Consider the following 15115-nt stretch of genomic DNA (forward strand, 5'->3'; position numbering starts at 1 on the left):
AGAGAGAGAGAGAGAGAGAGAGAGAGAGAGAGAGTTGAGAAGAGAAAGTCGAATCTGAGTGAAATGTTTTGTATCTTTATCTCTAATTAATAAACGTTTATATTTCTATCATTTAAACAAAAAACGAAGAAGTCGTGTGTTGAGTTCATTTCAACTTCTAACAGCCGTTTTGCAGGTCCCTCGACACGAAAATTAATATACACACCTCGCTATGGAAAACATATCACCCTCCCCCACGTGGTTGCCATCCTCGCCTTCGGCTTGGAAGGCAATCTTGCACGTGGCGGACGGTGATCTGTTTTCCAAGGCTCGGGGATGTAATGTACTATTTTGCAAAAAAAACACGACAAGTACGTACCTTGGAATTAATTTGTTAAAAAAATCATACAAAAAAAAATGAAATCAGAAAAATGTTGCAAGTACTTCTTTTCCCAATCTACAAGACCAGGTACACCACTCTACAAGATTTGACAAAGTAAATAAAAAAAAGTAAAAGAGAAGACGGGGAATGGAAAAACAAAAAAATTTAATGTTCAAGAAAAAAACATACTTGGTGCTCTTCAAATGCCCCCAATTTAACCACTGGGCACATGCACCAAGTACGTTTTTTTCTTGAACATTAAATTTTTTTGTTTTTCCATTCACCGTTTTCTCTCTTTTACTTTTTTTTATTTACTTTGTCAAGTCTTGTAGATTGAAATGAGATCAAAGGGATGTAAAATGTTCATATTTGTTCATATTTTCAGATCATTGGTATTAATTAATTTAAAGAAAAAGAAAGAAATGAAAAATGTTAGGTATGATTATCGAAAATTGTTTATCGATCTGTATTCTCAGGTGATTTATGGGGAATTTCTCTTCATTCAATATTGTAACTTGTGAATTAAGGAACTTAAATATATAGCAATAGGAATGACTAAAATTGAATTAATCTAATTGTGAAGACGGAAATGGAAATAAAATAAAATAAAATAACAGTATAAATTGATCTAAAAAGTTCTGAATTGATTGAACTTGGGCGCTTCGCGCCCGTTCGCTAGTCGTCATTATTCTTATTATCCCCTTCTATAGAACTGAGTGTCTTATTGCGGCTTTATCTCTCCCCTTAGCCCTTCGATAAAATGTTGATAGAAAAATTTTATTTATACATACTTGACTGAATTTGAAACATCACATTCGAAGAAACCACCAGAAATTTCACTTTCAGGGAAATTCATGAAAAATTTNACTTGACTGAATTTGAAACATCACATTCGAAGAAACCACCAGAAATTTCACTTTCAGGGAAATTCATGAAAAATTTGAAATTTTCAACAATCATCATGAAAATCAAATCAACCAATATAGCTATCGTAATCATGTTTTAACTTCGACGTAATGGCATTAAAACTAACATTTTAAGCTACGATTGAATTCATTTGAAGCATGATATTCAAAGATATCCCCGTAATTCTGATTTTCAAAATTTTTACAAATTTTCAAATAAATCAAAATAATGATTACTGCTATCGCCTTTATCTTCGAACTCGGCCAAAAGGATATTCAAACAAATTTTTGAAGCCATCATTCAATCAATTCAGAACTTTTTTTCGTTATTGTGGGACAACTCCTTTTCGAAAAAATTAGAAAATTAAAAAAACTAATCGACGAAATAAATTGTAATTAATGTCGATGGATAGGGCTCCACAATACCTCCATTTGAGAAAAAGAAATGATCTAATTCCATCCATTCATTAGCGGAAAATTGAAGGAATACTATACCATACACATAAATACATACGTACGGACACAGTCTAAAAATTGCATTTTCGGACTTTTTGGATCATCATGGGTCGATATAGTACAACAAATCCCAAACTTAAATTTGAACGATTATAATGCTTCCATTCGGAAGCAAAAAACGATCAAGAAAGATATTTCATGGAAATTGTTCTGCAGATGTCTTTGGAATAAGGGAGTTTGAAAACCAATTTCAAAACGGAATTTTTACACTCAAAATTCTTTGGTTTACAGCTGGTTCCTAGGATATTTATGATTTGAATAGATCATTTCAATTCATAGCATATTTTAGCTAATTCATAGAATCTAAGGTAGGAAGTTTACAATTATGAAGTTCAAGGTTTTGCCGTCAAATGGCAACAAACTCACCTGCAAGTGTCCAAACGATTTTCTTCTTTCTCATCAGTAATTTACCGATTGGATCAATAACAAACATAAATTGAGAGTTGCTAGAAGCAAATAAAACACCCTGAATGATTTTTCAAATTTTTCTCCTTTAGTTAAGTTGAATCTTAGATAATACAATCATTTTAAGTAATTGCTGTACAACGGACAAGGACGTTCTGCAATTTGAAATCGATTACTAGCAGTAACTTCCCCACGTACAGCAGAGGGCGTTCGTTAATTTATAAATAAATTATGAAAAAAGTTATAGGTATTTACAGACTGCAATTAAATAATTGTAAATCAAACTAGGATGAACAGCCATTAGCGTTACGTTCTATGAGATTTTTATTTGGTGTAATGGCATCATAAAAATAAGCGACCAAATTGGCGTAATAAATCTATTATCAATACACATTGCAATAAACTTTCCCAGTAAAGTGGTAATGAACAGAAGATAAATCGATCATTTCGCGAATATTTCTGGAAGTATTGCATTAAAAAAATCAGAAAAGCTTTCTCATGGAAATTTTATCAGCTACAAAGAAAAGATCTCTTGACATTCTGTCCTGAGATTTCATTTCATTCTCAACATTCATCAACTGGTGCAACATCGTTTAATTGCACTGTCAAATTATTTTGGTAACATCTCTTGAATTGGTACATCTTTAAAAAAAATTTGATTCTTTTCTATTCACGGCAATGAATTTCTTTACTAAAAGTTCTGGATGGAAATTTTTAATACTTTCGAAATAATCTACACCTTTATCGTTTGCTCATGTTCCTTCACCACTTGACTACTTAATTTAATAAAAAATTGCTAACTAACATTAGATTCTTATTCTTTTAATTGATGGAATTGATCCACTTTTTTAAAATTAAAATCAATACCAAAATACTGAAATAATCAATAGCTAAAAAGAACTGTACACATGACGTGAAAAAACATCGAAATATTTAGAAAGCATTTTGGGTTAGTGAGGAATTCCCCTACTTAATTCGAGTACTTATGGAATTTTTGAAAATACTTAACGCAACAACAATAATTTATAAAGTCATGAATTGCCCAATTCGATCCTACAAATGGCAATGGATTAACACTTAAAATCAACCACCGTTTAACATAGTGGGTACTTCTGAAATCAACAATTTTACAATGGTGACTCCACTGTGTATCTAATTTCCTACATAAGTATTTCAGAAATGAGATCGTAAAAGGAGATGAGTCGAAACATGTCATATAGTTCATCTCAGAAAGAAAGCATCAAGACACCTTCTTGTCAAAAAATCTTATTTCCAATAAAAATGATCTTCTGATATTTTTCTCCGAACCCAGAAGTGCCAAAAATATTTGTGAATCATTTCGCAACAGATTTGTCCATGAATAAATGGAAACATCTCGAGGATGAGCCAGTTTAAGAGAAAATATAGAGTCTTTTTTGTAGCTGACAAAATGCCCCGCGGAAAAAATCTTTCAATACATTTTTTTAAGTTTCTAGTTTTAGAGATATTTTCAAAATAGTTCATATGCAATTTTCTCGACTCATCTCCTGTTTTTCATCGCTCCCCTGCACATTCGAAATGAATAAATTAATAATTTATAATTAATCAATAAATTGTACTGAATAATCTCATTGGATCCATCTAAGTGGTAACGAACGGATACTTGAATATCTCACTAATTCGCATAAATAGTTAATTATTTACAAAGTACATGTATGGAGGGTACTACTTTCCAATTAGTATAAAATTATAAAAATACAGGGAACATCTTGCGAAAAATAACTTCATTCCTAAATACTAAAGATGTGTCATTTATTCAATCATTTCCCTGCAGTATTCAGTATTTGATGGTTAAATTCTTTAGTCGTACTGTTTTCGCAATCCAATTCGTTTTTCCTATGAAAGGTACTTTCCTGCTTCACGATTTTTCAAATAAGAAATTATTCGAAAAAATAATTTTTATATCATTTGGCGCATTTTTAATAAAGCTTACGATTATGAATTTGGCATCAACTAATTTTCATTTTTCTTAATGTTAGCATTTTTTCTACGAATATAATTTAATAGAGAAGTAGTACAGGATATGAGATAAGTCCGGAGAAAATGGAATTGCAGATTATTACACGAATACCTGTGAACGAAAAAGGATGAATGAAATTTATCAACGGGCTCTTTTTCAGATAATTTTGGGTCATGAATGACGGCTCTTTATATTTTTTTCTAAAGCTATTTTTTCCCTAGACAATTAGCTTACGAATGTAATAATCATTCGAATTGGACGAATCAGAATTTGTTCAATTGTTGAATCGTTATGTTGACAGATCTTTTTCATAAAAAACTTCATGTCATACAATGAAGTACTGACGTCCTGACCTTTTTCTCTAAATTCACCCGCCTCAGACATGTGTGCAAAATAATCTGCATGGTGTCGTTTGACTGATCTCCTATTCTCCACATATTCACTACAGTATTGAGATTTTACAAGGATGAATATTATCACTTTTGCAGCAGAGTATAGAAACGTGACATTGAATAATTCATATTCCGATAAAATCCATTATAATATCAATTATCGACCAAGAAAATCACTCTGATCATTCACCAGGAAGTGGTAGACAAAGGCCGCTTTTTTACGGTCAAATGTCGCTTGAATTAAACGATTTCTTTGAGTCCTGTCGTCCCTGCTTCTTGGAGGATCTCTGAGAAATATTGAGCCAAATAATGTTGCTAAAATGAAGAAGATGAAGAATAATTAATTGACAAAAATATAACGGAAAAACTGAAGTTAATGCCGATGCGAAATTGGGAAATTGGAATTTTGTAATTACCCAATGTCTTTGCGTCCAAATTATTCTCCTGAGAATGATTCAATAATTCTTGGAGAAAAGAGCAAATGTAGAGGAACACAGTCCTTCGAATTTCTGGTAATTGCATCACCAACTGTAAAATTAAGGTTAATCGGGCGAGCCCGGAGGGTTAGAAAAAAAGCAGCAATTTTGCTCTTTTATTTTTTACGTATTCTTTAAATGATGGGAAAGGCATGTGCAAAGTTTCAGACTGCTGGGGAACATGGTTAATTTATTATGAATTTTTGAAAAAGTGGTCATTTAACCCATGATCTTATGGAAATTACAAAAAAAAACTGCAAAACTCAAGGAAAAAAGGCAGCCAAAGTCATGAAACTTTAGACACATTTAGAACATATGATCAATGATTTTTTGAGTGAAAAAGATTGTCGCCTAGGAGCATTAATTATTAATAATAGCGAAAAAAGTACTGAAAAATGAAATTTCTGCGCACGCAGCCCAAACGAGCAGCAACGTCTCAACCCAAGTAGCAAACCTTGCGAAAGATATCTGAAAGTATACCAAAAGGCCTGACTAATGTCCGTCCAAAAGGTATCTTGCAGTCATACGATAACTTTTAGTTAACTTCTAGGTAACTTCTAGACAGAAGTTACCTTTTTGGACAGACATTAGACAGCCTTTTTGGTATACTTGCAGATACCCTCCAGAACTGTGCTGCTTGGGAAGTACCGATCGGGTGGGGTAGCGCGGTCAATTTAAACGACTCTTGATACCCAAGCAGCACAGTTCTGGAGGGTATCTGCAAGTATACCAAAAAGGCTGTCTAATGTCTGTCCAAAAAGGTAACTTGTGTCTAGAAGTTACCTAGAAATTAACTAAAAGTTATCGTATGACTGCAAGATACCTTTTGGACGGACATTAGTCTGCCTTTTTGGTATACTTTCAGATATCTTTCGCAAAGTTTGCTACTTGCCCAAGCAGCACAGTTCTGGAGGGTATCTGCAAGTATACCAAAAAGGCTGTCTAATGTCTGTCCAAAAAGGTGACTTGTGTCTAGAAGTTACCTAGAAGTTAACTAAAAGTTATCGTATGACTGCAAGATACCTTTTGGATGGACATTAGTCTGCCTTTTTGGTATACTTTCAGATATCTTTCGCAAAGTTTGCTACTTGGGTTGGGGAGAGAGCGACAAAGCGTTGTGATTGGAGCTCCCTCGAGCCAGTGGTACCAGCTCCTGGTGAAAAAAAAAAACACTACCGACGATGTTGCCACTTTTTCGCATGGATTAATATTTTTTCATTTATTAAAAAAAAAACAATCTGAAAACCATTCAATGCGTGGAACAGATACAAATAAATTTGATTAGCTCCAGAAATAATTTTTAATCGGAGATACTCCCTAATATTGCCTGAATTTTGAATCCGAATGGGAAAAATTTTTTTGTTCAGCGATTGGTTTTCTGCAAGAAAACAATAGAAACCCCTCCACCTCACATTTCCTCCTCGCTCGATTATCGTTAAGAAAAATAATTTGAATTTAGATCCACAACTGTTATTATCAATACTAAACGAAGAACTTTGGGCAACAAGAGAAACTGACAAAGAATAGAGCGTCAGTTTCTACTTCTCATCATCATAGATGAGAGGTTGAAAGACTTCTTTAGCACTCATTACCGAGATACCTTCACATTGAGAAGAGACAAAAACATGTTCTCAAACTAATCTTGTTTGACAACAAAAAATCGTAAGCTAAAAATTGCAGTTCGAGATTTTTTGGGTACCAACAAGACTTGTTTATGAACTTTTTTTTTCTTACAATGCACAATTAATAATTGAAATGAGTGATTCCTTTTTACCTCTGCTTTCTTCAATGTATCCATCAAAAACTACTTATTGACGCTAAAAAGTCTGAAATGCCTGTTCCCCTATGAAATGAACATTGCACAAAAGTGGTAAAAACCACCTAAATTGATTAAACCGAACGGAATCCAATAGGTCTAGTTATTAACTTCTTGTTATACACTAAACCATGAACAAATAAAATAATTGTTTCAATAAATTTTTTCTTTCGGGGAAGAAAAAAATTACCACGACAAAAATTAACAAAATGAAAATCTTTAACATGACAAAAAATATACAATTCACAAACCTGTTTGCACTGCAAATAACTCGTAGCAGCACTCAAGCACAAGCTGTGCAAATTATACGGTACCAAAGGCTCGGCAGTGGATTCCAACAGTAACAAAAGTGACTCAGCTACAGAATGCACACTACCAGGCATGGGCTCCTGGCTCCCCAGATCCAGCCAATCTCTAATAGCAATTATCTCACTGTGTAGTCCAGGGGTTTCAAAAAGCCCGGATGTTTTTGTTCCATGTCTATACAACCTATCGACTAGCAACCAAACCTCCTTAGGAACAGGGTAAGGCTCACTCGAAGGATTTTTATTATTCTCTAGCTCCACCAGTCTCCCAACGGGTACCTCCCTGATGGGCACCGGGATATGCACCAGAGCCTCCATGGACGATCCAAAGCAACTTCTTTCATAGGTCCCAGTAACAGTGATGAAAATGTCTTTTCCTCCCTCCAAATGCAGCACCAAAATGTCGTACAATTTATCCTCTCCAGAATTTAGTTTGCAGGCCACCCTCTTGTCAACATAAACCTCCAGCTTGATGTCACACTTCTCCCCAGGCTTGATAAACCCAGTATAAGGTTCGATGTGCAGCCAATCCTTACAGTAATTAGTGTCATCTAACTTCTTGATAAATTCAAACTGCACGGGCACCTGTCCTGTATTGGCTATGATCAATTCTTTGCTGCTGGGCTCGAGAAATTTAAGAATATCGAAAATAATCTCTGTGGTATCTACCATGACTTGAGGCAGAAATTCATTCTCTAATTTGTCTAATTTCTTCATCACTTCTTCGTGTATTTTTCTATACTTGGTCATGTCGATGACTCTGATTTGAGCATCAAAGATTGCTGAGACTGGTTTGTGATCGGATATCCGGAGGTCGGGATGGCTTCTGTATTTTATCGAGGTAATTGATTCTCCTTTCCACAGGACTCGGTCACACCAGGCTGGAGCTCTTCCTTTTTCTGAGGAGTCCCAATTATCGGTGCCTGGGTCATACTTGTAGGTGGGCTTGAAGGTGATCTCTGCCTCGTGGAAGCCCAGGAAGACTCGACCCAGCTTTTTCTGCTGATGAAGTTGGTCGAGGGTGAGGACTGGGAGAAGAGTATTTGAAGTGAGGTATTGCTTTGCTGTAAATGCATCCATCTCGGTGATTCTGTAATTCAGATCACCCAACCAGTAGATCTGGTCGTGATCCTTGAACGATTTTGGCGGGATGAGAGAGGTAAAGGAGAGGCGAGAACAGATGTCTGCGTAGTCTTGGTTTCTACGTTCGAATTCCTCGCAATGTGCAGCGAGGTGCGCGTTCACAAAGCAGATGGACGTGTTGTGGATGGAACAGCTCACAGCTACACCTCCTTTGTTACCTAGTTTACCCATTATTCCTAGAGGAGAAGAGATATTTGTAAAGTTAAGTAGTGAGAAAGGGAATTGGAGCTTTGTGGAGTTTCTTCTCAAAAAATGATCCAAGTTCAAATTTCTACTTTTTGCTTCCGAAAGGAAGCATTGTAATCGTTGAAATTTAAGTTCTGGATTTTTCGTGTTATATCGACCCATTATGATCCAAAAAGTCTGAAAATGCAATTTTTAGACCGTGTCCGTACGTATGTATGTATGTGCGTTCGCTAATGAATCGATGGAATTGAATCTTTTTTCCCCCTCAAATGTAGGTATTGTTGAGCCCTATCATCTGTAACGAACAGGTTGAAAAGATTTATCAAGAAATAATTTTTTTAGTCCATTAAATTCCCGCCCAAAAAGGTTTTGAATGAATTTACCTCAACCCTTTCTCGCCTGCATATTGCCAGTATAAAAATTTTGCAAATAAGAATAAATGTCTCACCTGTGCCCACAGTGTCCACACAAACGTTTTTGATGAAGGGCAAATGTGCCTCTTGCGCGAAAACAATAAGCATCATTCCCACCAGACGAACAAGTGCTATTTGCTTGTACTTTCCCTTAGGATGGAGAGATCTCGTCACCACTTGTCTCCATTCCTCTTCTCGTGGCGTGTCGTTGAATAAAAATGCTTCTTTACTCAGATCTAGCTCCTGGAAACCAACTGCATATAAATCTGGAGGGACTCTGTCACTGCTCAACCACTCCTTGATAGACACGTTGTTCGGTGGTTGTCCGTTGACGTTCCAAGTCCCAATGAAGACTCGGTAGGTTTCTGTGTAGGTGTAGTCGTCCTCCTTGCAGGCCATTTGATAACGAACGACGGATTCTCGAGCTGCGACGGGAGTCTTTCCTGAGGCGATGTTGCGACGAGGAACGACAAGATCTGGGGACTCTAGGTCAACTAAGGGGTCCACGATATCGGGACCGTCGCCTGATGCATAGTCTAGGGCTCTTGTGCTGCCTGGTGAATATTGAATGTCATGAGTTCATTGAACATTTTTGGTCACTTGATGATTACTCTGAGCAGGAGTTGTTTTAGTAGAGAATGTGAAAAGATCCTTTTGTGAAGTTGGCAATTCCTCACAAATAAAAAAATTTTTGATTGAGATGATTTAATGATTAACAAAATCGTAGACCTATTCACGTCAAATGTAGAATTCATTAATGGATCGATCCTATGGAAAATGAGTTATTGCACAGGAAAATTTTTAATGACCTTTTGTGTGGATGGGTAAAATTACAAAATGCCTTGCGGTAATTCATTTCGAAACTGCTTACCATCAAAATAACGTATTAATGGTGAGATGAAAAGGGGAGGGTCCAATTGGATTTTTACAGCATTTTCAAAATATCTCTGAAGGCAATAATTAGAGAATTTCTACTAAAATTTATATTTTGATAAACTTGAGCTCATCAGGAAATATTTAATTTCTAAGTGTCAGGAGTACTGCCATTATTCCATTCAAGAATTAATTTCTTATCGAAGTATTGGATAGTCGAAACGATAAACTAGTCTCTCTTATTTTGCATCAAATGAGTATTTTTTTGGGAGAAAAATACGTATAATAGTATATAATAAGAAATAGGTGGTGCTAGAAATGAGATTCTTTGCTTGCAGAGAAACTGACGACAATCATTTATTTAAGGATACTTATGAAATGGTGACTACAGGATTTTTTATTCCTGGAAATTTTCAACATGCGATTTGTTTCGTTCAAGCAAGACCTTTTTAGATTTTCCTCTCAGTGAAAAAGGTTCGTTGATCATTAATTCCGAACACCACCAATTTCTGGAATATTTATTAAAAAAATTTGTAAAATCTTTAGATTCTAGACTTAGAGGAAAAATTTAAAAGGAGTAAGAAGATTATTTTGGCAACATCTCCAAAACCAAACCGTTTCCGAGAGTTCTCTGAGAAAACTTTTTAGTAAAAAGATTGATTTTTCGTAAAAAAAAATTCTGGATTTTTTCCGGAGTCCTGATGGATGAACAAACCCAGACAAAAGAAAGAAACTTTGGGAAATTTTCATAAACCTAGATTTAAATCGGGGCTAATCCGTGATCCATCAGGGAATCCACTAGTTTGCAAGATATTCTAGGGGAGAGTCGGGCAAAATGGGACGTTTCGTGGTCTTCTCTAATTGTCAATATTTTCACTCATAAATGCAGATATTGATAATTAGAAAAGATCTCAGTACGTCCCATTTTGCCCGACCCTCCCCTATATAAAATTGTTGACTTGACTATTTCTCGTCTGAATTTTCATACCTGTTAACTTTTGGATCCACAAATAATCAGACGTTGGATTTTTATTTTTCTGGAAGACCTCGATAGCTCTGAAAATTTCCGAGACTATCGAACTCGTAGCTACCCCAGGTCTCATCTCGAACACTAGTCTCTGCTTTCTCGAAGAAACATTTAGGTAAACATCCAAACTTTCCTGCAGTTGATTTCCAGTGTCGATATCACATTTGAATTCTTGATCGATAGGCAATACTCGCTCAATAGTCAAATCACTGTAGACCTGGGGTGGGCTTCTGGAGGTGAGAAAGACCACAAGAGCGTACGTTGGTCCCTTGTTGACTAGAGCAAGGAGGCGAGGGGCCTTGGCCCGTCCCTGCATCAGTGAGGCCTCTGTCGTGATCACTACTGTCTCACCAGACGTAAATTTCGATTGAACTATTGACATTTGTTCGTGCCCTGCCATTTTTTTGCCTTTCGTTGACTAAAACTGTAATGAAAACGAAGAAGGACATTTATGTTATTTACTCAATTGACGAATGTCAACATAGCTGTGAACCCGAGTCACTATCAAAACCACCTAAAAATGACGAAGAATAAACCATTTGGTACTATCTTGTTAATTCAAATTCAAATAGAACCTTCATTATCTAGAACGAATAGAATTTGTGGGAAAAGAAAAAACTCCCGTTTTGATTATTTTTCTTTTTTTCTTTCAAGAAACATTTTTGTAGATGGCCAATTACTTCAGAGAGCATTTCATTAAAATAAAACTGGAGATGGATATTATTCAAAATAAATGAAACCTCTGACTAAGAGAACATTCGATTCGATTGATTCGTTAAGGCTCAGGTGGACTATCTTTAGAACGTTATCTCAATTGTTATTCCATCTTCATCCTATTTACTATTACTAAAGATGAAAGAAACGTGAAGTTGTTTTATATCGAAATATCTCGAAACTCTGCCTGACCGCTAATCCTCAATTCTGGTTGCTCAATGAGTCACGTGAAGTAGGCGCTGAAAAAAATCCCCGGTATTTTCAAATTCTTCAAATGGCAAAAATTTGTTCTGCGTCATATTTTTCATTTTTTCATGTGTGAAGTTGATCTTTATATCAAAACATATCTAAATTGCCTAATTGTTGATCATGAGAAAAAAACATAGTATTTCTAAATTTTTTTAACTCACAAATTATTCTTCACTTGCCAAATTTTAATTTTTTCATATTTATCACACGCCAAAATGATCAATTCTTGCTTCTTAGATTTTCATACATAAATTCTAAACTCTACAAAATTCACGAAAATTCTTCGGTTTCCCAAATAATTCGAGAACAATCTTTGAAGAGCTACAGTTATCTGGAAAACTGTGGAATTTTCCGAAGAATTCAAGAATTTTTTTCAGTTTTCTGGGAATTCAATTCATAACCCTCCCCACATTTTTCAACCATTACAGATTTTAATCAGATTATTTTAAAATGTAAAAAAAGGAATTAATCGAAGATTAAAAATTATTCATTGATGTTTCACTCTTCCTTCTCTTAATTCTCTTTAAGTCATTATTAATATTTATAAAACATCTATGAGTATATGAAGTTTAATAAATTCGATTTCTTCATTTTCACAACAAATAGATAAGTGCGCGCGAAAGCGCGCGCAAATGTCTAGTAATGTAAAATATATCACAATTTCGATTGGATTTGACATCACGCAGGAGTCCCTCAAAATTATGATTGTACAATCAAAAAAAGTAGAAAAAAAACTGAACATTTTCAAAGATCGTTTTTAATGAAGATTAAGAAATAAATCCGATAGAGAGGAAATAGTGAATGGATAATTTGTCATGGTAACTAACGATCTGACAGCCATTGACTACTGTGACAAATGACAATCTAACAGCCATTAGATACATCAGTTTATTAATTTTCAATTCCCTCCCTATTGAGCTTATTTCCTAATATTATTCAAAAACGTTCTTTGAAAATTTTCAATTTGTTTTCAACGTTTTTTAAATTGTCAATCATAATTTTTGGAGACTCCAGGGCTATGTAAAACTGAATCGCAATTGGAGATCATTTCAGATTATCAAAATATAAAAAAAACAACCAAGATCACGTTCGAAAGATAATCCACCCGGGCCTTACTTATTAGCTTAGCTGCAATTGACATGTTTAGTTTTCTCTAAGTTTGGGGGAAAATTACCTTGAACTTTGAATTAAAATTACAGATATCCACTGTTGTACGGCATTCTAATTCAAATAAAGTCTAAATTAAGGTGTGTATAGCTTAAAAATTGTCACACGAAATTTGAACACACATTATTTTACTTTATAAACACCAAAAAAATTCACCTTCAATCTTCAATTTACCTATCAAAAACACATAATTGCATCTGATATTTTTCTCACATAAAACGTAGAAAAATGATAGCTTTTCAATTGTTAACAGGAACAACGAATTTAGCTAAAGATGTTGATTTCCGGTGGAACCGAGTCGCCACCTTGGCATCTAAAAAATGCATTGATGACTGAAACTTCCAACAATTCGATAATTTTCAATAATGAATCACTCCGTTACCTTTCTAACCCTGACTAGGTGACGTTACCGTCCATGTACTCACTAATTAATCATCAGTTTTCATATTCACTCAAAAACTATCACTTTTACTTTTCCCTGCTGCAGAATTTTGTCATTCTTCCTTTCCACCTTCTCCTGTCCAAATATAACCACGACAACAAAGCCTCAACGACCTCCGTAGAACTCCAGTCGGTAATTGAATTCACCTCCCACTATTTAACAAAAAACCTTATAACAATAAAACCTTCTGTCGCTCTTTAATTCTAACCAAGCGGGATTTAATTACATGATTGACAGGTGCGAGAGGGGTGGATCCTCCAAAATGGAGAGAAGTCAACGAAACCGAAAAAAAAGAAAAAACATATGCAGCCAAACAACAGAACTTAGTAGGTAAATGGAAGAACGATATGATCGACACATCAACGTTACAATAGTTTGACTGACGGTTGTTACATCGGAGGGGGGGTGGTTTGTACTTTTACAACTCTACAGACGACACCATCTAGGGAATGTTACCATTTATTAGTGAGAAACCTCGCTGAACGAGTTTACAGAACACAACTGTACAGGAAAACGAGTCTACAGAGAACAACGCCGGATTTTCATGTTCGGGTCGTCAATCGACGTCGGCATGGTAGAGATTTTAGACGGCATTCACTTATCGACCGTAATTTTAGAGAAATTTTTCCGCCGAGTGATGAAGCCAAAGAGGATAGACCTGAGGAGAGGCTCGAATCGGGGGGTTTGACTGACTCCAAAAAAGTTAGTTGGTACCCCACGGGAAATGCGGCGTCCCGGTCGAATTGTCGGTAAATGTGAGTCGGGTGCGTGAGTAACTCGGCAGTAGCAGTCCCGCTGTCACATGAACAGGTTCGGAAGCTTATTTTTGTCCTCCTTGTACTCAATGTTTACTTTATGTTTTTCAGTTGATTTATTCGCCGACTAGTTAATATTAAGGGATGAAACAAAGACTGTTCAATGGAGAATTAAATTCCCCATCCATCAACCCCCGTTTCATCCCTTAATCTCTGCAATAAAAAAATTAATATTGTAACGAAAGTCACGGCGCTATAAGAAACCCAATGTTTACCCAATGACTCCCCATTAATTCGCCGGCTAATTAAAAAATCGTCTCTCTCCTCCTAATTAACATTAAGGAATGAAACCAATACTGTTCGATGGAGAATTAAATTCCCCACCCAACAACCCCCGTTCCATCTCTTAATCTCTCTAATGAAAGAATTATAGCTGCGACGAAAGTCGCGGCGCTATGAAATACTCAATGGTTTCTCGGCACAGAGCGCTTCCCAATTAATTCGCCCGCTAATTAAAAAATCGTATCTCTGCTCCTAATTAACATTAAGGAATGAAACCAATGCCGTTCGATGAAGAATTAAATTCCCCACCCAACAACCCCCGTTTCATCTCTTCATCTCTCTAATGAAAAAATTATAACTGCGACGAAAATCGCGGCGCTATGAAAAACTAAATGGTTTCACGGCGCCAGTGACTCCCGACAACTCGCCCGTTAATTAAAAAATCGTATCTCTGCTCTTAATTAACATTAAGGGATGAAACAAAGACTGTTCAATGGAGAATTAAATTCCCCATCCTTCAACCCCCATTTCATTCCTTAATCTCTGTAATGAAAAAATAAAAACTGCGACGAAAGTCGCGGCGCTATGAAAAACTCAATGGTTTCTCGGCGCAGTGATTCCCGACAACTCGCCCGCTAATTAAAAAATCGTATCTCTGCTCCTAATTAACATTAAGGAATGAAACCAAT

The 15115-nt window shown here is 35.7% G+C and overlaps 1 protein-coding gene across 6 annotated transcripts; it reads right to left on the reverse strand.

Moving 5' to 3' along the window:
* Nucleotides 1-2253: 2253 nt before the first annotated feature.
* On the reverse strand, nucleotides 2254-13739 carry LOC107046000 (inositol polyphosphate 5-phosphatase OCRL-1). 6 transcript variants are annotated; one of them, XM_015268448.1, is made up of 8 exons: nucleotides 13330-13739; nucleotides 13122-13260; nucleotides 12955-13001; nucleotides 10779-11241; nucleotides 8953-9471; nucleotides 7122-8494; nucleotides 4995-5106; nucleotides 2254-4893 (listed from the first exon to the last, which is right to left on the reverse strand). In XM_015268448.1, exons 4-8 carry the CDS (start codon nucleotides 11215-11217, stop codon nucleotides 4736-4738), a joined length of 2601 nt encoding a protein of 866 aa, XP_015123934.1. In that variant the 5' UTR covers nucleotides 11218-11241; nucleotides 12955-13001; nucleotides 13122-13260; nucleotides 13330-13739; the 3' UTR covers nucleotides 2254-4735. The 6 variants fall into 6 exon arrangements, with proteins under 6 accessions (XP_015123934.1, XP_015123935.1, XP_015123932.1 ...); XM_015268449.1 differs by lacking the exons at nucleotides 12955-13001; nucleotides 13122-13260 and having other exon boundaries at nucleotides 13330-13541; nucleotides 13616-13739; XM_015268446.1 differs by lacking the exon at nucleotides 12955-13001.
* Between the last annotated feature and the right edge of the window lie 1376 nt (nucleotides 13740-15115).

This window comes from Diachasma alloeum, unplaced genomic scaffold (assembly GCF_001412515.2).
Source record: "Diachasma alloeum isolate Michigan unplaced genomic scaffold, Dall2.0 Dall_scaffold_01173, whole genome shotgun sequence".
In the NCBI taxonomy this organism is placed as follows: Eukaryota; Metazoa; Arthropoda; class Insecta; order Hymenoptera; family Braconidae; genus Diachasma; species Diachasma alloeum.

Bases quoted from the DNA above. Each gene is read 5' to 3' on its own strand.
- LOC107046000 (XM_015268449.1), bottom strand. From the start codon at position 11,217: ATGGCAGGGCACGAACAAATGTCAATAGTTCAATCGAAATTTACGTCT. The intron at 9,472-10,778 runs GTATGAAAATTC...AATATTCACCAG, and splicing joins GTGGATCCAAAAGTTAACAG to GCAGCACAAGAGCCCTAGAC. The intron at 5,107-7,121 runs GTTTGTGAATTG...TTAATTTTACAG, and splicing joins GTTATTTGCAGTGCAAACAG to TTGGTGATGCAATTACCAGA.